The 24486-nt window shown below is 40.5% G+C and overlaps 1 protein-coding gene across 3 annotated transcripts in view; it reads left to right on the forward strand.

Annotated features, from left to right (window-relative positions):
- The window catches only part of CASKIN2 (CASK interacting protein 2), a 1742750-nt gene that overhangs the window by 992367 nt on the left and 725897 nt on the right, over positions 1-24486 (forward strand). Inside the window, exon 1 of one of the 3 annotated variants that reach the window (XM_044084942.1) lies at positions 5792-6988. The exons of the other annotated variants lie outside the window; for them this stretch is intronic. Within the exon in view, the coding sequence (XP_043940877.1) occupies positions 6898-6988 (91 nt within the window). The 5' untranslated portion in view covers positions 5792-6897. Of the gene's footprint in view, positions 1-5791; positions 6989-24486 lie in introns of those variants that run through there. 3 annotated transcript variants of the gene reach the window in all.

The raw sequence follows: 24486 nt of genomic DNA on the forward strand, positions 1-24486 counted from the left end.
CAATCAAAAGGAAATGTTAGCTGTACAGAATGCTCTGACAGCCTTCAAGGACCACATTCTTCCAGAACAATTATTGGTAAAGACGGACAACACCGCTGTTATTCCTTTCATGTGGTACATAAACAAGCAGGAGGAACCCACTCATACCCTCTCTGGAGACTAGCCATGGCTCTGTGGAACACAGCCTTGTGCTACCAAGTGCACCTACAGGCTCAATTCCTGCCAGGAAAGCTAAATACACTGGCAGACGATCCAAGCAGAAATCTCTTGGATCCACACGAGTGGAAATTGGAACCAAAGATATTCAACATGTTGAGAAACAAATGGGGGAGCCCAGAGATAGACCTGTTTGCCTCCCCTCAGAACTACCAGTTGGACAAGTTATGCACAAGGACTCCTCACAGACACACTTGAAAAGTGGATGCCCTGTCCTTCACCTGGAAAAAAATATCAGTTTATGCCTTTCCCCCTCTGCCTCTCTTCTCCATAGTGCTACTAAAGATCAAACAGGACAAACCAAGGACAATACTGATTGCACCGGACTGGCCACACCAGCACTGGTACCCCCTGTTCTGCAGTGTGTGTCTGCTGGCACCATGGCACCTGCCACAGACCCCTGCCCTGCTGTCCCAGCAGGAGGACCAGATTCTGCACCCACCGCTTCAAACCCTAAACCTTGCAGCCTGGCTAATTTACTGACCTCTCCATTACCATCCCTCAGTAAGCAAGTGATGGATGTCTTTCTGGAGGCAAGGAGGCCTAGTACTTGAAAAATCCTATGCCTGAAAAATGGAAAAGATTCTGTTCCTGGAGCCAAACTCAGGGGATGGGCACAGCAGTACCCAATTTACCCCATATTATTCAATATTTAACTGCTTCACAAGGACCTTTCCTTTTCTTCCATCAAAAGTCATGCCTCAGCCATTTCAGCACATTACAACACAGAACCACCCCTCTTCTCTCATCCACTGCTGAAGCAATTCCTCAGAGGGGTCAAAAACTTAAGATCACCCAGGAGAGCCCCTACTCCAGCCTGGGACCTTAACTTTGTATTGGAAAAGCTCACTCTTCCTCCCTTTGAGCCAGCTGCAAATGCAGAGTTGAAATTCCTTTCTTGGAAAACAGCCTTCCTTCTAGCCATCACTTCAGCAAGAAGGGTGTCTGAATTACAGGCCATCATGGCAGTGGAGTCTTTCATCATCTTTCATGCAGACAGGGTGTCCCTCAGGACCAATCCCTCATTTATGCCCAAGGTGGTATCCAGTGTGGCCCTTAATCAGTCCAATCATTTGCCAACCTTCTTTTCTAATCCACAGAACAAAGGGGAACTAATAATGCACTCCTTGAATGTGCACAGGCAACTTAGATTTTACTTGGATAGGACTAAGCCTGTCAGGAAGTCTGAACAGCTGCTGGTGGCATTTGCTGCAGGGGCAGAGGGGAAGGCCATTTCAAAGCAAACCATTTCTAAGAGAATAGGCCATTGCATTCATTTCTGGTATAAGCACCATGGAAAACCTACCCCACAGGGGATAAGATCACATTTAACCAGGGCTGCATCTACCTCTACAGCCTTTCTCAGAGGTGTCCCTATCAGGGACATCCTAGAAGCTGCTACCTGGAGTTCTGTACATACCTTCACCAAGCATTACCACTTGCCATTTTTTTTCTAAATCCAGAGCTGGCTTTGCCACTACAGTCTTGCAGAGCCTTTTAGCTGGTCCAAATGCTATCTGACTGCTTCCTCCCATCCCTAGCTTTGGGAATCTACCCAAATGTGATGACTACAACAGTGAAACACGAAGAACATAGTACAGTTGTGTACACTTACCATAAATGTAGATGTTCGAGTGTATTCACTGTTGCAGTCCTGGTTACCCTCCTCCAGCCCCTGACTTCTATTGACTATACCTCTATTCTTGTTTACTATGCTTAAAGCGTTTTGGTGTATTTGCTTTTTTGTTGGAGGTGTAACCTTGTATATAATTGCTTCCCATGATGGGGGCACCTGACATTTGGGGCAAGAAAAACTGATGTAATGGCGTTGGCTGCATGCTTTATACCCCTGAATACCTAACGTCATGGAAGATGAGACAGCAACCGACGCAGAACCCAAGACTTTGATAATCAGGCTGACTGAGGGCTACCTGCTAACAGATAACCCAAATGTGATGACTGCAACAATGAATACACTCAAACATCTACATTTATGGTAAGTGTACACAACTGTACTTTCCTCCCTTACTCAATTCAGTTGCACCTTGGTCAGCTGGATGGGGAACAGGAAAGTCATCCATAGTTTGGTGCCTATTTCTCTTAATGGGCACAGGCAGCCTTAAATGTTTCATGTCTCAGGCAACTGCATGTAAATGTTTCATCTCTCAAGTCCCTGCTTACACTTATCAAGGGTACCACAACTTGTCAGAGATTTGGGATGCATTGCTAGGCTCAAAAAGAACCTTGTGGTCATCACTCTAGTACACACCTATGAAGAAACGTTACTGTAGTGTGTTTTCTTTTGTATTAATGTATATATGCCTATGTCTTAAATGAAAATTTAGTAAAGATGTTTCTAAAAATATAGAGTAGTAAGAAACCATGAACATCCAGACTTAGAAGTCTTTGCTTGTGCAGTTTTGATGTGTTCCTAATGAAAGTCGGATGGAGCTGTCAGCAATAAACAAAACATTGAAAACAGTCAGTCTAAATTGTTTGACTGCACTTTAGTGAGTATTACAATGCAACCCACACATGTTAGGGCTTTACCTTCACAGTCCCTGCCACTTATATCCTACCTTTGAGATAACAGTATCTTAGGGAAAACAAAAATAAGAAATTCACATGATAGCACTGTCTCAGTCTTACTAGCAGTAACCTAAGAATTGGATGTTAGTGTCGGACATTAATGTTGCTATCTAGTGTTACAACTTTAAGCCTGGTACCCATTTTTTTTTCTCCTGACCGTATCCATTGTTGGTGTCTGTCATATTATCCATGCAATATTGTAATAAATCAATATTGGTTGTTGACTGACTGTGAAAAGCTGCCTGTGCATTAATGTATTATCTTTATACTTGCTCTTGTGTATTAGGTCATATACCATCATTTACCTGATTAGCAAATTCTAAAAATAAAATAGAAGTTATACTTTTGTCATGACCATATGGGCATTAAACTTTGCAAACTAAATGCCTCCTGTGGACCCAGAGGTGGGTTTGGTTGACTAGTACTCAGTGTAGTACTTTACCTTTTTGCTCCACACTGGACCTGCTGCACCTCTTAACCCCAACACTATACATTACCTTAAGAAAAAAACTTTCCCTAACAGTACCACTACACAAGACGCTCACACACTCTCCCTGTACACTAAAAGTGCTCAAAAGCATAATATTGAAACTACCCACTTATCAAGCCCTTTCTTTAACTTAAACCACAAACACCCATTCACACACTCAATGCTGAAACATTAAGTATCTCGCAGAGTTTTAGCATTAACACACAGAGCCACTTAACAAAAGTCAAGAGACAACCCCTACACAAGCTGACCAGTCAACATTCTTCCATTCGATAAACTCTGCACCAACAAGCATGGCTTCCAGTAAAAAAAAAAAAGACAAAAGTACGCTTTAACAAAGTCAGCTTTTGACAAAGTGAACTAAAACACACACACACACACTATTGTACCCCTCTTTCCACTACCGAAGAGGGGTGAGCAGGCTTAAGGCTTGTCATTTTGTCATTCCTCTTTCCCCACACCAGCTGCATCAGGCATCCATGCCTCTAGTCCAACTCTGGTTGCCTAGCATATAGCCAGGGCTTTGTCCCCTGTATGCCAACAGAGCTGGCTGGCTGTTTCATATTTTGAGAGGCACTGTTCCACATTTTATGTTCTGAAGTTTGAGATCTGTGGATGAAAGTATCAGTTCTAGAATCTGTTACAATTTGAGGAAAGTAATACAAGAGAAAAAAAATGTAATTAGTTTCTTTCTAGACTGTATAATGTACATTTTCCTCTGCTGAAAGTACACAGTAGGGCTTGGCTTATTTGTTTTATTTTTGTTTGCAGTTGTAGTAACCAGGTTAACTCTCACTGGGACATTTCTTTCCCTTTCTGCAAGGGTGACACATGAAGTTGAAACTCTAGTGTACACATGAATTTAATAGAGACAAAGAATACCAATGATGTATATGGCACAAAACATATTAGTTAAGGGTAACAGAGTAATGTATGTTGCTAAGTATGTGAAAAACATCATTATAGCAACATAACTTGTTATTTGTAAGAGACTGACTGCTGTTTAATAGACTTTAAAATTTCAGCTTCACGATAAAAGATATATTTTGATTGAGACTTTTGGTTCTTCAAAAGTGAGAAGTGTTTCATTAAGCAAACAGCACTCATGCTGATTTCTTCTGTAGCAATTAGCTTTTCTTTTAGTGTCAAGGACAGCTGTTGCTCACAGAGAACAATATGCGAAACTATCCACATTTTTTCATGCACTATATGAGTGGTGCAGACACTTGATGTAAATAGTTTGTTTTTCTTTCTCTTGCTTATTTTCTGTAGCATGACGTTTTATTTATTGATTTGCCCCAGGCTTGTGTATTCTCCATTCCTGGTGCATAAAAATTGCCACAGTTTGGTGGTAGTGCTACTGCCACCACTCCAGGACCCAAGGGTTTAGTTCTTGTCTTCGGATTGCTGCCTAGGAAGCGTTCTCATGTTCTCCTTTTATATGTATGGATTATGCATTTTCTCCATCTCTCAAAGATGCGAGGCTTAAGTTGATTGTGAACCAACAGTTGGCCTCATTTGGATTAACCCAGTTAAAATAATATGCTTTTTTGAGACGCCCCTGAAAGTGATAGTTGTGTCCACCTCGTAACGGGCACTACATTAAATTCCAGAGATGCGATGACATTATTTGTGCAACCTGTCCATATATGTGTGCATTTAACCTTGTCTTTTTAGTCCATTTCATGGCTAAAAAGGGCCTGAAATGGAGTAGTTTCACTTACCCAGAAAAGAAACAGTCCTTATGCAAATTTTTCTCTTGGCACAGAACAACTCATCATATGGTAGTAATTGGCATGTGTGTGTGTGTGTGTGTGTGTGTGTGTGTGTGTGTGTGTGTGTGTGTGTGTGTGTGTGCGCGCGCGCACGCACACACACATATACATTCTATCAGATACTAAGACCAGTGCAATAAATGTTAAGCTTTCAAGAAGTTGGCATTGAGACTTTTAGAGCCTCAGCCTTCTGCATTTGTGGACTAACTCAAATGCACTGTTTGCACAAATGCTTGCCCTAGTGGTTAGTGGTTCTAACTTCCCCAATACCATCATAATGCTGCTTATAAAATGGGTTTTTGCACAAGAAATGTAATTCATGGGAAGAAAGGAACTTTTGTATATAAAATAGAATTAACAGTCAGTCTAAGCAACAAACAGTGAATAACAAGACATTTGTGATGCAAGTTAATTTTTTGATTGCACTTTTTTGCATTCTTTCTGCCTTTCAGAAAGTAAATAGGTAAGGAGGTGTTTAAAGAACATAGTAGTAGTGCCACAGCATGTTGCACACTGCTGGAAATGTAAGGATGGGAAGGTGCTGTAGGAAATAATGGGTTAAAATACGTTATTTAAAAAAAAAAAAACTTACCAAAAGGTTTTATTTCTGAATGCTCTTTGGTCTTTCCCCGCCCTTCCTTCCCTCTTGTCTGCTTGAAGGGACCTGTCGCCATTCACATGCCAGAGAGCATGAATAGTCCTCAATTAAGGTTCCCGAGATGCTTGCTTTAAATGTTTTCTTTTTCTTTTTTTTTTCTACGTTCTCTTAGAGGGAGGTAGGAAAAGCAGGTCTAAATAGGAAGCATTCCTTGAAGACAAGGGCAGACCAACTGAGCAAACTTGAAACACACACAGTTCTGTCTTGTTTCACTTCTTAATCTGGTTGCCATTTGAGCTGGAGGCTGCAATGTTTATCATTAAGGAACAAAAAAATAACAACGTTTACCTCTTCTGCACAACAAACAAAGACTTGAAAAGTCTTTGATTTTTCTGCTGTTAGATGATAATTTCAGCTTTCATTTTTTTAAGGGAAGTCATTGAATTTTTCTAACGTACAGCAGACGAGAGCCTGTTACCTCAAGTTATTGTGGAGAAGAGGTTTGCAGCTCCTATCTTATGAAATGTCACAGAATAGAACAACACCTGAACCTCCAGAAGAGATTTTATTTGAAATAAGAAATTTGTAAATTCTAAAAATAAACGTAGGTAACTACATTTCAGGAAGTAAGATACTTAAGAGAGCATCAGTGGGAAGGTGAAAATTCGATCCACGTTTTTGTTTGTATCTAGAACATAATTAACATTGTAATTCTTCTAAAAATATCATCTGTTCATTGTGCTGCAGAGAGAAACTTTTTTTCTTCCTCAGAGTTGGCTTTTCCCTTCATTTTTGGAACATTCCCACGCTACTGTTGTATAAGTCAGTATGTGCACACAGAAGAAAGCAGCAAATTTCACTTTTTAAAAAGACCAAACTTCTAATTTAAAAGCTGGGCACAGAATGTGGCTTGGAAGCTAAGAGTGGGAGAGAATGCCTGCTATTCTAACTGTGGGTTGCTTGTGGTATTTTGAAGCGGTCTGGATTTTCTAATGGAGGAGGAGAAGAAATCTCCTTCAGTCTGCAAATCGTTTTAAGATTCTTTTGGTGACAGGAACAGCAGAAGAGCTGCATGAGTGAATTAGAAGTGAAATAACAAGTGAAGTGGTGCAAAATTGAGATTTGTTGGAGTAAAGTGGACAAAGTGTGAATAGCTATGAAACCAGAAAGGACTACTGCTGTATGTCTGCTGATGTGGTTTGGGCTGAGTTTGGGCACTTCTTAGAGGGATGTGGTTGTGCTTTTGTTGGAACTGTGTGAATACAAGAAAGCAAGTGGCATTTGGTGCAATGGGCCAGGTTACCTCCTGTACACAAGCAGGTTAGTAAAACAGGAAGCGGTTTTCTCAGTTGATTTACAGTAGATGGATGTTTTAATTCTGTGCTGCTGTTATGCTGTGCTCCATTCTGTTAGTAAACATTAAAATTGAGTTGATGCTTATTACACAAATCGGTTTTCCTTAATTAATGTTTAGCATTACTGCCCAAAGTTGGGAATCCTTGTTTTTTTTTCTCTAGCACCATAAGAAGAGCGATATCATCACAGCAGTATCTGCTTTAAGTAGGAGGGTGGTAGGTGAATAACTGCCTATGTAGTGATATTGAAGTGAGTTGTCACTTACCCATTTTTAAATACGTGAAAAATGTAGATGATTTAAGATTTCTTTTTTCATTTTCTGTGATTTTTTTTTTTGAAAATAAAAAATATTTTCCAAAAAAAAAATGTACATGAGTACGTTAGGTTTGTGTTGCCATCATTCCTATATTTCTGACATACTGCCGTGGTTTAAATATGGGTTCAGCATTCCTTGTCAGGCTTAAATCAAACTGAGCATGTCATATGTGACTTGTGTTGTATAGGTCTCGTATAGTGTCACAACTTGAGCAAAAGTTTAGTGAGCATTAAGGCATATACTGGTTGAGTTACTGGGATGTGAAGCCGGAGTACTGGGTTTGAATCCCTTCTTTTTCGTATCACTTTTTGTATGAGCCTAAACTAGACCCTTATTGCACTGTTGTTGGGTCTCCCCTTAAAAAAAAATTAATATGTATATATATATATATATATATATATATATATATATATATATATATATATATACATACACACATACACACACACACATATATATATATATATATATATATATATATATATATATATATATATATACACATACACACACTATTTTGAGTGCAGTAAGAATATATTCTATGGACAGTGATACTTTACAAATTTATTTCTGGACTTGCATTCAGTGTGGCTCTGTCAGTGTTATCCCAGTACTTTTGAGTCACAAAGTCAGTAGAGTCTGTGTTATGAATTGCTATGCTTAACGTATAAAAAGTGATACAACTTTGCTTTGGTTTTAATTTTGTCACAACTCTTCTTTTTGGTGTTAACTGTCAATGTAGCAGTGCTTTTGGTCAATCAAGACAAAGGAACTGTGGGTATGGCTTCCTGTCACTACTGTGCTGTCAGTGGAGATTGGTTATTGTTTGAAACATGTTGTTATGGTTCTGCGGCAGGTTGCGTGTGTTATAGCAGGACTTAATTTGTATTTAGCAGGTCCAGTTTCAACACTCTATTGTGGCTTTGTTGTCATTTTTCATGCTTCTGTGGTTCATATGGGTTTTAGTATACTTCTGTGGTTCTGGTATACTTTCATCTAGCTTCTGTGATTCTGCAGTACATTTTATGTGCCAGTTTGAATTTGTTGTTGCTGCAGCATACTTCCATGATTTTTGAGTGGGCTCAGCTTACTATCATGGCTCTGTAGTAGTTTCATTAGGCCTCCTTGAAGCTTGTATGGATTCAGCATACTGTCTTGGTTCTGCTATGGGTGTCGTACATTGGCACCATAAGTTCATAGATTAGTATTAGGCTAACTGCCCTTGTGGACCATTTTAAGCCTAGCTAATTATGCCATGTGAGAATCAAACCCTGCACCTTGTCTTTGCAAGTTAAACACCTTAACCATTATGCCATCTGACCACCCATTCTAAAATGTATTGAAAATTGAGTTTGTTTTGGTTCTGCAATGGTTTCAGCCTGAGGTCACAGTTCTCTTTTAGAGATGTGGTTTCAGTATGCTGCCACGGTTCTGGTACAAGTTCTGTACACTGTGTTCTAGTCTGACGGTCGCTTTAAGACTTATTTCTGCATCATAGTTGTGGACTGATCTATTCATTCTGTCTTAGCTTTGATATAGGTTTGTTTTTTTGACATAGTTCCAGTACATACACAGCACAATGCTTTGGTTTTAGTATACACTCTGCATGCTAGTGATGATGTGGTGATGCAAGTACAGTAGGCTATGTTTTTGGAACTGGTTCATTTTGTTATTTTTCCCAAATTGATTTGGCTTCCTGTCTTGATTCTTTTGCGATTGCAATATGTCATTTTAGTTCTAGTGTGGCTGTAGTATGCAGATGTGGTTCTAGAATGGGTTCAGAAAGCTGCCCATCATTCTGAAGTGGGTTCATCATGCTATTGTGGTTTTAGTGTAACATCAGCGCACTGTTATTGTTCTTGAGTGGTTTCAGTATTTTGTTGTGGTGTTAGAATGGGTTCAGTGTGCTGTTATTCCAACTCTGCCATGGAGTTGGCATATGTCATTGTTCTGGAATGGTTACCATATTTTTTCTAGCATGGGTTCTGTTATTCTGCAGTTCTCAAAAAGATTTAGTGTGCTGATGTGGTTCTAGAATGGATTTAAAATTCTGCCTTACATGTGAGATAAGTTCAACATAGTTGTTGTGATCCTTATTTCAGTTTGATTTTTGTTGCCCTGGAATTCATCATAGAGTTATGGAGTTATAGCCTCCTAGAATGGGGCTGGTATGTTGCAAATCATTTTAAAATAAGTAGAATATATGCTGTTGTTTATGGTTCTGTTGTGATTTGTTTGATGACATGGTGATTCTCATATGAGTTCAGAATATTGTTATGGAGTGGATCTGTTTTTTTCTTGTTTTAACTTGTTTGGCATAGTATGTTACCTTAGTTCTGGAATGAGTTCAATAGTTTGTCATGTTTCTTTAGTAAGTTCAGTGTGCTGTCACAGTATAACTTTGTTCTAGTAACGTTTTTTAATACACAGTCATGGTGTGTCAACAAAGCAATAAAGGTAATGTGACTGCTTAGTGTGGCAAAAACATGCTAGCTTGTAGCTTCTTGAATGTATGCCTTCATTGTAGATCATCAAGGAAAGACTGTTTGGTTCACTTTTACCTGACTTACGTCATATGTCCTTCTATTCAGTGTTGCATTATTCTTTACATATGGGTTGTATTCCACCAATCGACCCGCTATATACAAAAGCTTAGAGCCACTGCCTGTGCATGAGACATCGCACAAAGGCACACTCAGCATCAGCCATAAAAAGGACATCCGCACTTACAATCTTCAAAACTTTTTTGCCGCCATTCAGAAAGGTTGACTCATATGTTCGGGCTGCCGTTGGGTACTGTTGGTGTCATTTTCCAGCTTCAGATAAGTACCCCATAGGGGATTTAATATATTACTACTGCCTTTTGTTTTTGTTAATGTCATCCAGAAAGGGCAAGTGTAGGTGTGGAAGGCAAATTCCACATAAAGATAGCCAAGAACTTTGCTTGTTTTGCATTGGGCCTAATCACGTCAGGTCTTTGTTCGTAAAACTTTGCGTAGTCATCTGTCGGCCTTAAATCTCTGTTAAAAAAATCAAAGTCTCAAGCTTCTGGCTAGAGACGCTATGAAAGGTTCCGCGTGTACTTCTGAGACGTCTGTTAAGAGGAAGGTTAACAGGCTATGCCCGAATCCTCTTTAGCTGCACCTACTCCCTCTTACATACCCCTTGAGGTTGATGAAAACATGGCAGTGCAACCAGAGGTAGCGGGTACCGGTATGCAAGCCATCAGGAGTGCAGATCCTAGCAGGTCCGAGGCTATGCAGACGTCCGGTTTGGATGACTTGGGGGAACTGTGGCTCATTATTGCGGAAGACTGTGGGACTGTTCCGGCTTCTTTGTCTAGGGAGGTATTGGAGGTAAGGCCTACGTCTGCCATTTCTCCTCACAGTGAAAAACATGTTAAAAAGAAGCAAAAAACTAAGAATGTTCCCACTCCTCCTACCCCTACGTCGGATTGGGAAGTTTTTTTACAGGGTAACGTTAAGGCTCTGATGGCCCTGAGGCCTCTGGCTCCATCTTCTCCTATAGCTAGCCCAGCCTTCTCCTCATTCCCAGTGCTACCGTCAGGGTTCCATGAGCTGTCTTCAAGGCAGTCTGTGGAATTCCAAATTCATGACACTGATTCTGAGGAGTTTTTCTCAGATGAAGACTTCTTAGCATATTCCACCCAGATCCCTTCTCCTCTGGAATATGCTTCCCCAGAGGAAGAGTGTAATGGGGGGGTGACTCTCCCATTGAAGAGCTTTCCTTTGGTGAAGCTGTTAATAAAATGAGGGAATTCTTTAAGTGGGATTGCTCTCAGATCTGAGAAGAACAAAAGAGATATTATGAGCTATTCCATCTGGGCACCCTTGGTCCTTCAGTAGTTCCACCAGTCCTGTCAGCCTTCTTAGATGCCTTTAAGGCAGCATCCAAGACCCCTGACTCACAGGCCCCTGCCGGTAAAAGACCTGATCACTTCTATATGGTCCCTGAGGATTGCAAGTTTCTTTTTAAATGCCCCTCAGCTGACCCAGTTTTGGTTTCCTTTACCTCAGGTAAATCTTCAAGGTTATCTCCCTCAACTAAATTATTTCCTTCTCATAAGGAATGTAAAATTTTGGAAAGATTGATAAGAAGGTCTATACCTCTTCTACCTTAGCTATCAGGGCTTTAAATTATCAAGCACACACGTCTAGGTTTGCTTTGGCCTTGCTCACTTAGGCTACCCAGGCTCTTTCCTCATTGCCTGACACAGAGTCTAAATCCTTGGCTCTTTCACTTTTATCAGCTTCCTCCCAGGTAGCCAGACCCTTAATCAAGTGCATTTATGATGCAGTTGAGGCATCTTCCAGAACAGCGGCTTCTTCATCTGCTCTCAAAAGGCATTCCTGGTTACGTCTCCTTCATGTAATGGCAAAATTGCTTGATGCTCCTCTAGATAATTCCTCCCTCTTTGGCAAAGCAGCTGCAAAGTTATTTAAATCACTGCAGGAAAAAGGTGAGGAGCTTCGGGATTTGAAACATTTGCTTGTTTCTCCCGAAATTTCATACAAATTTTCCTGTCAAAACACCTTTTGTCAGGAAACCTGCTCGCTCTTCCACTTTTTCTCCTTCTGGAGCTAGGCCTCATAAGCCTTCTAGCAAACACCCATAGTCTAAAGAGTCTAAAGCTTTTACTCCTGCTGCTCCTTCTCAGCAGCCCTTTCAGCCCAGCAAAGCCCTCTGTGACGATCTGCCTCCTCTCCCAAGTCACACACCCTTGACTCTTCACGTCTGTTTGTCCCTTTCTAGTTCCAAGAAAAGATGGTTCTTGGAGGCCTATATTAGATCTCTCCCTACTAAACACTTTCCTGGTGGTGCCTTATTTCAGAATGCTGTCTCTGCCTGCTCTCCTTCCCCTGGTCCCTCCTCATGCCTTCTTATCTTCCTTGGATCTCAAGGATACATACCTGCATATCCCTATTCATCCTCACTTCAAGACGTTTTTGTGTTTCTCTGTGGGTTCTTTGCACTGTCAGTTTGCTGCCTTGCCCTTTGGCCTTTCTACTGCTCCAAGGCTATTCACAAAGTGCCTGGCCCCAGCTATTGCCTATTTGAGGCTAAAAGGCCTACAAGTCTACCCATACTTGGACAACATGCTGTTTCTGGCCAACAGTTCAGGTTTGTTAACTTAACATCCGAACATGGCTATTCCCTTTCTGCAGGCCCTGGGTTTCTCAATAAATTTCAAGAAATCCTCCCTTTTACCAAGTCAAGACCTTATTTTCTTGGGGTGCAGGTTCCGCACAGACTTGATGATGGTTTTTCTTCCTGTAGAGAAAGTAATTATCTGAAAGCCTTCATGGAGGCTGTTCTGCCTCTTCCTTTTGTCACTGTCAAGGAGTTTCTGAGATTGCTGGGGTTCATGGTCGCTACTGTCCCCATACTGCCCTTTGCAAAGCTACACATGTGGTTTCTAAAGACAGTCTGGTCCCAACATGATCACCCCTTAGATGTTTTAATTCTTCTGCTCCCTTGTCTGAAAAAAGAATTACATTGGTGGATACAGCAACCCAGTCAGAACCCTGGCCTACTTCTTCAGATACCTCAACCAGTTCAGCAGCTTTTCACAGATGCCTCAGTCTTGGGTTGGCGAGCAACCTTTGCTTCCAGGAAAGTTTAGTGTCTTTGGTCCCCGTCTCAAACGAAGGAACACATCAACATCAGGGAAATGAGGGCTCTAATTCTAGCACTACAGACCTTCCACTGTCCGTTTCAGCTTGGACTTCTCAATATCTTCACAGACAATACTACGTTCCTGTGGCATATGAACAAGCAGGGAGCACAAAATCTTATCTTCTTTGTCACCTGGCCATCAAAGCTTGGGAATTGGCTACTCATTACAAAGTGACTCTACATGCTGCTTCCCTAGGCTCAGAACTCGGTGGCACATTCATTAAGCAGATCTATGACACAGTCTCACGAGTGGATGCTTCACAGGGATGTGTTCCTGGATCTAGTTCACCGGTGGGGTACTCCAGAACTGGACCTTTTTGCTTCCCCTATGAACAGACAACTCCCTCACTTTTCTACAAGGGTCCCTCACCCTCAAGTGTGGACAGTGGATGCTCCATCATTCTCATGGAAGGGGATGTTTCTCTATGCATTCTCCCTTTCCCCTTAATTCAGAAAGTCCTGTTGAAAATCCTACAGGGGGAAACCCAAAATCTTGCTAGTTGACCCCCTTTTGCCCAAGACAGCACTGGTTCCCTCTTCTACAAATTAGCCAAGGGTCATCACTACAAGTTACCTCACTGGATGGACCTACTCACTCAGGACAAAAGGTCATTGGTTCACCCCATATGTCAACCCTAGAAATAACTTTGTGGGTGATCAACTTTTGATCCCTTTCAGGCACCTGTTTTCAAAGGACGTGATATGGGTTTTGCAGGAGGCCAGGAAACCCAGTACTAGAAAATCTTGCATTTCCAAGTGGAAAAGATTTTCCATTTGGTGCCAAAAAAAGAAAGCGGATCCCTTTGGTGTGGGCATTCCCCTAGTACTTTCTTAGCTATGTGAGTTGCTCAGCAGTGGTCTTTCCTATTCTTCAGTTAAAGTCCATTGCTCTGCCTTGTCTGCTTGTTTGCCTTTAACTCCCCCTCCCCTTAGCTTCCAGGTTAGAAGTTAAGCTTTTCTTAAAGTTGTCCTACATTTAAAACCACCCAAGAAGCCATTTCCTGTTCCTTGAGATCGTAACTATGTGCTAGCCAGCAGCTTCTGTAAAGTTCTGCTCATGGAAACTGTGCTTCAAGTAGCCTTAACCTCTGCTAGAAGGGTCTCTGAGATTTCAGCATTGATGGCTTCTCCCCCTTTTCTAGTTTTTCATAGGGACAGAGTGTCCTTGAGCACTAATCCAAGCATCATACCCAAAGTGGTGAATGAATTGTCTCATCAGTCCATCCAACTGCCTACTCCCTTCTCCACAGTCTTCCATTGAGAGAGTTTTGCATAACTTGGATGTTCATAGACAACTCAGATTTTATCTTGACAAAACTATGTCCATTAGGAGGTCTGTCCAACTTTTTGTTTCCTTTCATCCCATGGCTCTGGGTTTGCATGTATCCAAACAAACCATCTCCAGATGGATCTCTTAAGACTATTGTGTTTTGCTATGAATTCCATGGGAAGTCTTATCTGCATCTGTTAAGGCCCATTCCACTAGATAAGTTGCATTTTCAGGCATAGATGCTCATTCCATCCTGGAGGCTGCCACTTGGTTATCTGTTCATACCTTTATGAAATATTAGGTTTTGCTAGGGCAATCCTCCATGGATTCCTGGAAAGTGCTTCCCCTTAGCTTTTTCTACTCTGTTCTCCACCCTTTGTTCCCTTGCAGCTTTGGAACTCTCCCATATGTAAAGAGTACTGCAACATTGAATAGAAGGACATAGAATAGTTGTGTAAAATCTTACATAACCATAGATGTCCTTCTCCTCTATATCCCTCCCACCTTCCCCCTACAACTTGCTCTTTCCAAGGATGATTTCCTTAGGCTCCTTTTGGATTCCTTTCCTTATGGGGCTTTCTTATTCTGAAGATTGTACATGCAGGCATCCCTTTTATGGCTGACATTGACTGTGCCTTTGTGCGACATCCCACGTACAGGCAGTGGGTCTAAGCTTTTGTATACAGGCTGGACGTCGGGGCAATTGGTGGAATACAACCCATATGTAATGAGTACTGCAACACAGAAGAGAAGGACATCAATGGTTGTGGTAAGATTTTACACAACTATTCTTTACATTTGTAAGGGAAACTAGTAAACCCTTTAGAGACTGGGAAGGTGGAAGTACTCAACAAAAATATGCTGCAGGCAAAGCAATTATAAGCTGTTAAGATTTGAGAGGTTGTGGTATCCAGGATTAGCATTAGATTAGACTATGCTCATCTACTTGCTTAGCATGAAGGGGCAGTGGAAGATGTTTAAATACAGAGTAGTAATCAGGAAGGTTTCCTAGGCAAGGGGAGGAGATTCATGGATGGGTGTATTGAACAGCTTGAGCTGTAAAGTGTCAGAAACTCGATTTCAAACATTCATCTGAGTATATAATGAATGACAAACATGCATTGCATTTCACCCAGGTTAACAAAATGGTACTAATCAAATTTTGTTGTCAGTTCTTTTTCATGAAGTGTATTGTCTGTGATTCATTTGTTGGGTTGGCGTCAATGAATGAGACTGCATGCTCTTCATTATTTTCTGTAGGGTGCCTACAGTTTCAAGTCTTGTTTGTGCAATGCAATAACTAAGTTTTAAATGAGGAGGTGCCTACATTAAGTTTCAAATAAGTTGCATGTGGAAAATTGGGATGAGAGTGGGATGAGAGGATGGATGCAGGCCTCCATTCAGGCATTAGTGAGCTTTTATTAACATTTTGACCAAGAAAATGCAGCATTGGAGAACGGGCAATAAGTTGGTTTCACTTATTCTCTTTTCTCCAAGGTTGTGCAGCCTTGTGATGGTACAGTAGTGGAGTTTGAAGGTGGGGCTTGCTCATACCCTAACCACTTTGTACGGTTTGTGTTTTTATTATTTTCTTGATGTGGCTGTTTAGTTGTGGTTTATGTTGGCTGTCCTTTTGATTACACTAGCTTAGAGTAGAACTGCAGGTTGTATTTTTACAGAGATGCACATAATGCATAGAGAGAATAATAAACTGTGTACATGCAGGTGAAGTACATCTTGCAAATTACAGTGGTGTATTGCAGTGTGGGTAGAAAAATGGTGCAGTGATTAGCCTTACTGCCTCTAAATACTTTATTTTTAGTTTGGGTTTCAGCTGGGTTACCTTCTTTGCAGACTCTGTCCTCCTTGTATTCATATGTATTTTTGCTGTGTGCACTGTATACCACTGTTTTTGCAAAGATAGGTTGCAGGTAAATTGGCAGTCTTCAAACTTGCTTACAGATTGTGTGTGTGTGTGTGTGTGTGTGTGTGTGTGTGTGTGTGTGTGTGTGTGTGTGTGTGTGTGTGTGTGCGTGTGTGCGTGTGTGTGTGTGTGTGTAAGTACATGTGTCTTGCTGTAGACTGTCATCCTGTTTAGGATTAATTTCTGCACTTTTGTGCCCCTTGCGTGCTGGGAGAGATTCCAGCTCCCCTGCCACCCTGAAATGGGGTAAGCATGTAATCTGAGATTTAATGAGTAAATTAATTACCTCCAACAGAGTGGGCATAGTTACTTAAGAAATGAAAATGCAGTTTTCAGGAGATCATTTGGTGAAGGGTGAGAAGTGAGGTTAAATTAGATATTCAGGGGATCAAGGAAAAGACTGGGTGGTACCTGGGAAAGCTGGCAAACTGATGGGATAAAATAGGAAGTGGTAGTGGTGCTCTAGTGCAAAAAGATGAGGGGCCTGACCTGTCATGAACGCTGGGCTGCAGAAGTTGCCTGTATTGACAGGGAAAGTCCTTAAATTACTGGGGCTTCTTTGCCGTAAGCTTCATTGGGTCAGCTAGTTTTGCTATGTGTGGCAGATGAAAAGCAACACCTACAGCAACAAACCCAAAGTAAAATCTATGGCAAAAGTTGAAATAAAGAAAAAATACAACACAGTAGAAAAAACAAAAACATTAGTAAAAATATGAAAAAAGTGTTTTTGTTTTTTTACCTACATAACTTCTTCAGACTGGTTATGTAAAATGGCAAAAACGTTTAGCTTATTTTTATGTTTTCCATTAAAATGAGTAGTTAATTTATTACTTATTCTTTCTTTTTACATGGGTTTTTAGCATATTGTTTCATATTTTTTTTTGTGCATTCCATTGAAAGTTATTTGGTTACTGAGACAAATCATGTGATGGTATGCATTTAAAAGCATGTCTTTTACCTCACCATTTAAAAAAAAAGTAATTTATGCATAAGGACAATGAATATGTTAAGTCATGTGTTTGTAAAAGTTTATTGCGGCAGTGCAAGAACATGGTTAGCTGAGGGTTTTTTGTCCTTTTCTATTGACATGTCTGCTGACCATCTAGCCCCCCACCATGACAATGCCTGTTCATTTTCCATTTCTGGGTAAGAGACAGAAACAGCTTAGTTTTCATTTAGGCAGTCACATAGGATTTTCTTGTTTTCTGGTGCTAACCCCTCCCTCATGGGGTGACTGGAGTGCACACTCACAGAAAGATGGACTTCTGTTCCCAAAAATGTTCCATGAATACTGCAAAGATGTCACTTGGCAGAGCCAAGTACACGGCTCTGGCTCACATACTGCATGCCATAGACCTCATTATGCATTAGATGATGGTACTGTAATAAACCAGGAAAATAACAAAAAAGTATGAACACAACCTGGATACACTCCAAAAAGAATTATTTATTCACAAATAAAGTAAGCGCTTTTGTACAGGATAGTACCTGTACTTCTTCAGACAAGACAATACTGAATGCAAGACCTTATATACACTCTCCCAGAACGTAAATCTAATGAGCTCTATCACATGGTCAATTAAACATTAATTACATTAAATAAAAGACCTAGCTTGGAATAATATAAGAAAATCATTAGAAAATGCATTGAAAAATACATTTTAAAATACCTCAGAAGTGTACATTAGACGTATATTGGAAAAGTAGCCACTAACACCTGGTAAAAATGTTAAATAACACTTATAAGACTGAAAAATGGATACATATTAATAAATTAGATAAGAAATAGATATTAATTGGATAAAAATGACTGTTAAAAACATTCTTATGCACCATAAGGATGTTACAATTCATCTATTTGAATATAAATACCTTGTAAAAATGGTAACATAGATGGATGCACAAAATGAACAATTTAAACAATCTAAAATTCTGAAAATAATACTGTAATAAACCAGACAGCCTCCTCCTCACAAAGTTGGGGAGTTGATGTTGGGTATTTCTTCCCTCCCTACCTCAATGGCCTCTCCATTAACTGACTTGCTTGTCAATTCTGGGTTATCTTTTTTTTTTTAATACCTCCTGTGCCTACTGTCCATTAAGACTTCCCTAACTGGACTCAAACCCATTCAAAGCCCAGTAGTAGGGAGTCCCTAGAACCAAAGATGCAAAAGCCATTTAGAGAGACCATTCTTTCTTGACCGCATCCTGGCTGTGAAGACAGTTGAATGGCCTGACCCTGTCACTCAGGCAGGAGGTGAGCTACCCCCATCATCCTTGTAAGTGCACACTTCTGTGCACTCATGAGGGTTATCACCTAAGTGGTGGCTTATTGAGCCAGCAAGCCACTTCCAGGATAGCTTTACAATGCTGAGATATTATGGCAGTATGCATTTTGCTCCTTCCCACTCTTCTTCCTAGGATGGGCATCCACCCTTCCTTCATTGCTAGCATCATCAGGTACACAAGTCGGTAATGAAACTTTGGTTGCTCAGGCAATAGTCAGGGCTTTATTCCTGTGGGCCCAGAGCTAGCTAACTCTGTGTTGTCTAGGTTACAGTCATGTCTTTTTTTTTTTCCTTTGGTAATTTTTATCCTCATTCCAGCCGACCTTCAAACCCTTACCTGTTAGGATTAGCCCTTTCGTTCAAAAGTAGAAAGGATGTGCCATCTGCTATAAAGGGATGAAAATCCCCTGGATAAACCTTAATTCAGGCACCTACGAGAGTTGTTTGTACTAGCTATCCAGAGACTTTCAACTTGTTTTGTAGCGAAGCCCACAAAATGTCTCCTGTTTATCGATCTGCCAGCCAAGAGTTCTGCTGGAAAGGGCCAGTATCACCACCAATCTTTACTCTACAGCTTGCCCCACAGAATTGCTTCTTCTCCTTCTCTTCCTGCCACCTGCAATTCCTAAGCTTGCCTGAGGTCCTAAAGCGGATTCCTCTTCCAGTCAATTCATGTTTTTCCAATGCTTTACCACTTACCCCTGATGATGACATGACTAGCCGCATCACCGCAGGGGCCCCTACATCCCTCTTTCCCATGCATGCACACACTACTTCACATGCTGGGAGAAAAGCTACCATCACTGGCTCAGGTAGCCAAAGATCACATCCTCCTTTGCTCCAGTTCTTGCTCTGAGCACTATGAGCTTCAAATTTTGCTCCTCTCCTCCTTGACTGTCCCATTGCCCAAAATGTAACTCAAATTCTGCTTGTTTGGATGACAGTCAGGGTTATATCTCTCTGCACCAAAGAGCTGGGCTTCAGTCAGGTCTTTTTCCCCTTTGCACAACAGAGATGAAGGATTTTTGACATTGAGTCTGATATGGTTGTGAGGTGATTGTCAAAGTTCATTAAGTGAGAGTGGAATTTGAAAGTGCAAGTGCAAGATGGGGTTAAGTGGAGCTGTCTGTGTCTGACTTTGTCAGGTGGTACCTGTGAACACAAGAAACAGGTGTCGTGGTATACTGAATATTTTTAGTCAGCATACATTGGGCGCTGTAGGAAAGATGAGGCAGCTGTACTGGGGTCCATGGGGAAAGTTTTACTGTATTACTTTGTGTAGGCATGCTAAAAACTGCGGTGATGGTGCTGCAGTAGCGTTGTCGCCTCACAGTAAGACGTTGCCCTGTTTGATTCTCAGCTAAAGCGTCATCTGTGTGGAGACGTGTGTGAATGGGCGTACCTTTGTTGAAGGTTGTGTGTCAGGGCTGGCAACTCGGCACGTAAAAATCTACTGCCAATCATTAGAGGACCGGAGTTCTGCTGTGGCGACCCCTAACCGGGAAAAGCCAAAAGGCACAACAACAACAACTTTGTGTAGGCATTCGGCACAACAACAACAACTTTGTGTAGGCATTCTGTGTAGATTTGTACACAGAGTTGGAATGGAAAGTTAGACTTGCAGTGAACATTGGAATTAATACATTGAGTCAGACTGGCACTCTAGCTCTGGATTAAATTGGACGGATGTATGATGGATGGTGGCAGCTATGATAAATGGGGCTGGCACTCAAGGGGACAGAAGTGTCACAGCAGCTACTGCTAGGGGGAGTACTTTGAGCGGATTAGGCAGGTGTGCTGCTCAGGATTGGGCACGCAGATAGATGAGGATGGAGCAAATACTCTGCATCAGACTGGTGCTGGTGTATTTAGTGATTTGGAATGAGCAGACATGCAGGAGGGTCTGTGGATTTGATCTGCTAAGATTTAGGAAGTTTTTTAGCACAGTACTGTACAAAAATTCATATACAAAGTTAACTGGCTTTAGAACAGGACTTGGGCATTTAATGTTTGGTTACACAGTAAGTAAATATACTTCACATGGAGAAATAGAGTTTAAATAGTATACAGCATGATTCACTGCTTGGACCACCCCTGTTCAAAGCAAGATCACTGACATGTCAGGAGTGAAGGAAAAGGTGCACTGCATTTTAAATGACACAAGATCTACAAAAAGTCCAGTAATGTCTTTAGACTTGATAGGGAGAAAAGAAACTTAGCAAGCTTAGAAGAATTGTCAGACATGTAACAGCTTAGTTTCACTGTGGAAAAGTGCGATACTGCACCTGAGAATCAAAAAAAAAAAAAAAACAAAGTAGAGATTTTACATATTGTGAGTTTATTTACTAACAGCAACTGTAATGGAAATGGATGTAGGAATAATCATATGATTTGAAAGCATGCATTCTGTGTGAGAATGCAGTAAACAAGCCAGCTTTGCAGTGCAGCAGTTTTGGTCCTGTTTGTCCTAGTTGCTCTAATTAGTGGTGCAAATGCTGAAGGGGTTTGCCAGGGAGGGAGGGATGGGAGTTATTTGATGCCAGATTACCCATCATCACAGGTGAAGGTACTGGTGGAATCTTTTTTTTTTTTTTTTTTTTTTTTTTTTACCACTATGTAAACTGCCTTTCTCCTATGTCCTTGTTAATCTCAAGTCTCCAGATATGTACAAAGTATTTTAGATGGGTTCTTGAGGACTGTATATGGGAAATTCCATTTTATTTTCTGCTGGTACTTCCTGTTCCTATATCCTTGTTGTTATCACACTGTTTGCTCTCCTTTAATTTTTCCAATATGACTTACCCCAGGGGACTGTCCCCACTTTCGCTGTTGCTGCTGTATACTGTGTTTAGAGGCAGAGTTCAAAAGGGTCGGTTTCTCCACGCAGGCTTGTTGCAGAATCTCTGACATCATGTGGTTGCAGCCATCTGTGTGATTTCGTCAGACAGAGAGGCGATGGTTACTTTTCTAGATGACTTCTTTTAATAGCTGTGTTAATAGGCGGGCACCACATTGTTGGGGAAAACTAAACAGTGTTAACAGTCGATGCTTTTCAAGAAACCACTTTAGATAGTTTTGACAGTGCTAGTTAAACATCACAGCATAAACACTTCAGGCATTTGGCCACTAAAGCTAAACCGAGCTTCCAAACTCATCTGCTCTGTTTTTTCTCTTCTGTTATATATAGCCTGACTGTGATAGATTTAATTTTGGAAGTGTCCCTGCTGTACACCCCATACACAGCCTTATCACTTAGTGTCTCAAACTACAACATGAAGACATTAGCAAGGAGAATTAATTAGCATGTTATTGCCTGATTGCATATGTTTCAGTTTATTTTCATGAGCCGTCAGACCACTTAGGAAGCATTAAAGTGACATAAAATGCTGGTGGGTTATGTGGTCTGACCAAAAACAGTCAGCAATTTTTGTGTACTATACAGATTCCCCAAATTGGTTTAATGTATAATAATGTTTAATAAGAACTAATATGTGCTGCCAGAAAAGCAAGATTTGTTGTCAATGGATAGTGAATTAAATTACTGTTAATGCATTTTCTTCTGCTATAAATATTTTGGCCATGTAGATTGTCTCTTCACTTTTGTTTTGGGCACTTGTAAGCATACCACCATCTTCTCTGACCTGGCGAGAGGATAGACCAAAGTGCAGAATGCATGGAGCTGACAGCTACATCAGACTTATCTCCTTGCTTTAGCTGTTCCATGTATCATTACCCTGTGAATTTGTGTACTTCATTACTGGAACACATTCCATTCTAGTGCAGACAGTGAGCCCTGTGCATGTATGGTGTTTAGGTAGCTGTTGCACACGTGCATAGTGATTGAACCTGAAAGGTTTATACATGTAGTTTTTGGTAATAGGTTCAAAATTATTAAACAGCTGTGAGCTGGCTTGGTTTGACTAAAAAATGAATATTTGAGCCCATAAGTATTAAAAGGTATTAGCCGTGTGGTTCCCATAACAATACACTGAAAATCTCTGGTGCTCACAATGTCATGTATTGTTACTTAGAGGAAGAAAGGAAGGCTGCACATTAATGAGACACACGGTATAGTACCACCACCAATTCTACCAAACACGTTTGTCTAAAGTTGGTATGTAAATGTTACAAGTAACCATGTATTTCTTAAGCAAGTGTTCTTATAGCTGTTCAAGCAGCTTTCTTTAGCTGATGCCCATACTGTGCTGTTTTTGCACAGCTTGTTTTATTTTGCTTCTTCTACTGTCAGCTTTCTAGAGCAATGTTCATTTTTCACAGGATCATGTCAGTCCGCCAAAGGAACATTCAGCAAGTACAAAAGCCATGGTCATAGAAACAACTTTCAGTGAACCTCAAACTATTTTTTTTTCTTGTAGAGGGCAAGCTTCTCTGCAGTACAGTGTAAGAGGACACCACTACTTATGTATACCAACTTGACAGTCACACAACAGTGGGGTAAAGGGCAGACTAGCTGGGCTAAAATTGGCTTTCAATTAATTTACTTTGTGGCATCAGCACTCACTAAAAAGATGCTCAAACAACAGGTGTGCTTCCATTTTTGCAGTTATTCAAAAATCTGAACCAGTATTTGCCTTGAAAATGCTAATCATTGTTTTAATTACTGGAGATTTTTTTATTGGAATGAAAAAAGGTAATGGTTTTACAGATTTAAACATGCTGATCTTTCTTCCACTTTCTGGAACTACCTGAGGAGCAGTCTGCTTCCAGTCAGGTACATTTCATGATGTAAACATAACTTGATTAAAACATAAGTATTACCTACTATTAATCAGTGCCTACAATATTAAAAATTGATAAAGGCCTCTTGGTGCAGAACCAGAGTCTCTTTCTTTTCTGATGGTTATCTAGTTTTGAAAACAAGCCTGTATCACTGCAACAAAAGTTGGTCGGGGGTACAGGATGAAGTGGCAATAGTCTGCTCTCTGAGGTGGTTCTGGACCTGCAATGTTTAACTTCTAGTATAGTCCAAAAAAACATTTCCAGTGCACCCCTTCAACAGATATTTTTGTTTTGTTGGCTGAAGCATGTATTTTTTTTGTTTTATTGTTTCCCTGCATTGTTCGAGTGCAAAGTGGATGAGGTTTGAACTTGTCAAGTTCATTTTGACGTTTTGACAGTGAACTCCCTGATTACTGTTCCTCTTGGAGATTACTGCAGGTGCAGTTTCTCTTTGAGGACTGGCATTGATTGTGTGTGCGTGGACTTTTTTTTTCTACAGTAGCGCGTTCTTGTTAGTAGGTCCCCTGCAAAAAATCTTTTTGTATGTTTTGCTGAGCTGGGACTTTGACCAGATTGTTTTATATGAATGAAGCTTCAGTGAGTTTAGACTCAGAACATAAAGTAAGCATGTATTATAATGTGAGTTGATAGAACAGTTGCAGATAAAGGCTTCATAGCACAATTAATACCTTTTGGCTTTTTTCCTTACTAGTTCTTTTGTTGATTGGTAGCTATTGTATAGTCACAACGTCATTTTAATAACCAACTAACTACATTTGGGGAAGTCATGTTTTCAGTGAAGTCCTGGGAAGATGACCTTCGCTGCAAAGGTACTACAGTTATAAAATGATTGATATTTTATGAAAGTAAAAGTGCAGATAGTGCTTACTAAAAGAATATTGTGGAATAGTATAAATGTTGAATGACACTTTGTATTACTAAGCTGTTTTAGAACTAACTTTCTGTTGTATAATGGGTTTGAATAAGAGGAGACTGCACCTCAAAAGCTACAAAAACTACTGATTACAAAAAACTACACAGTATGAAAATTAACCTGTACAGTACAACTGACTGGGAAAAGTAAACTGTAAAGAACAAAATAACAAGGCAGAATTCTTCATTTATTGCTTTCTTTTGCTAACTAGTAATGTCCAGTTGGGAAACCCATTTTCAGTAGTCCTGGTGAGAAAAATCTCCATAAAAAAGTTGAAAATGCATGTTTAATAG

This window comes from Protopterus annectens, chromosome 10.part0 (genome assembly GCF_019279795.1).
Source record: "Protopterus annectens isolate FY-2018-M chromosome 10.part0, PAN1.0, whole genome shotgun sequence".
NCBI classification, from domain to species: domain Eukaryota; kingdom Metazoa; phylum Chordata; order Ceratodontiformes; family Protopteridae; genus Protopterus; species Protopterus annectens.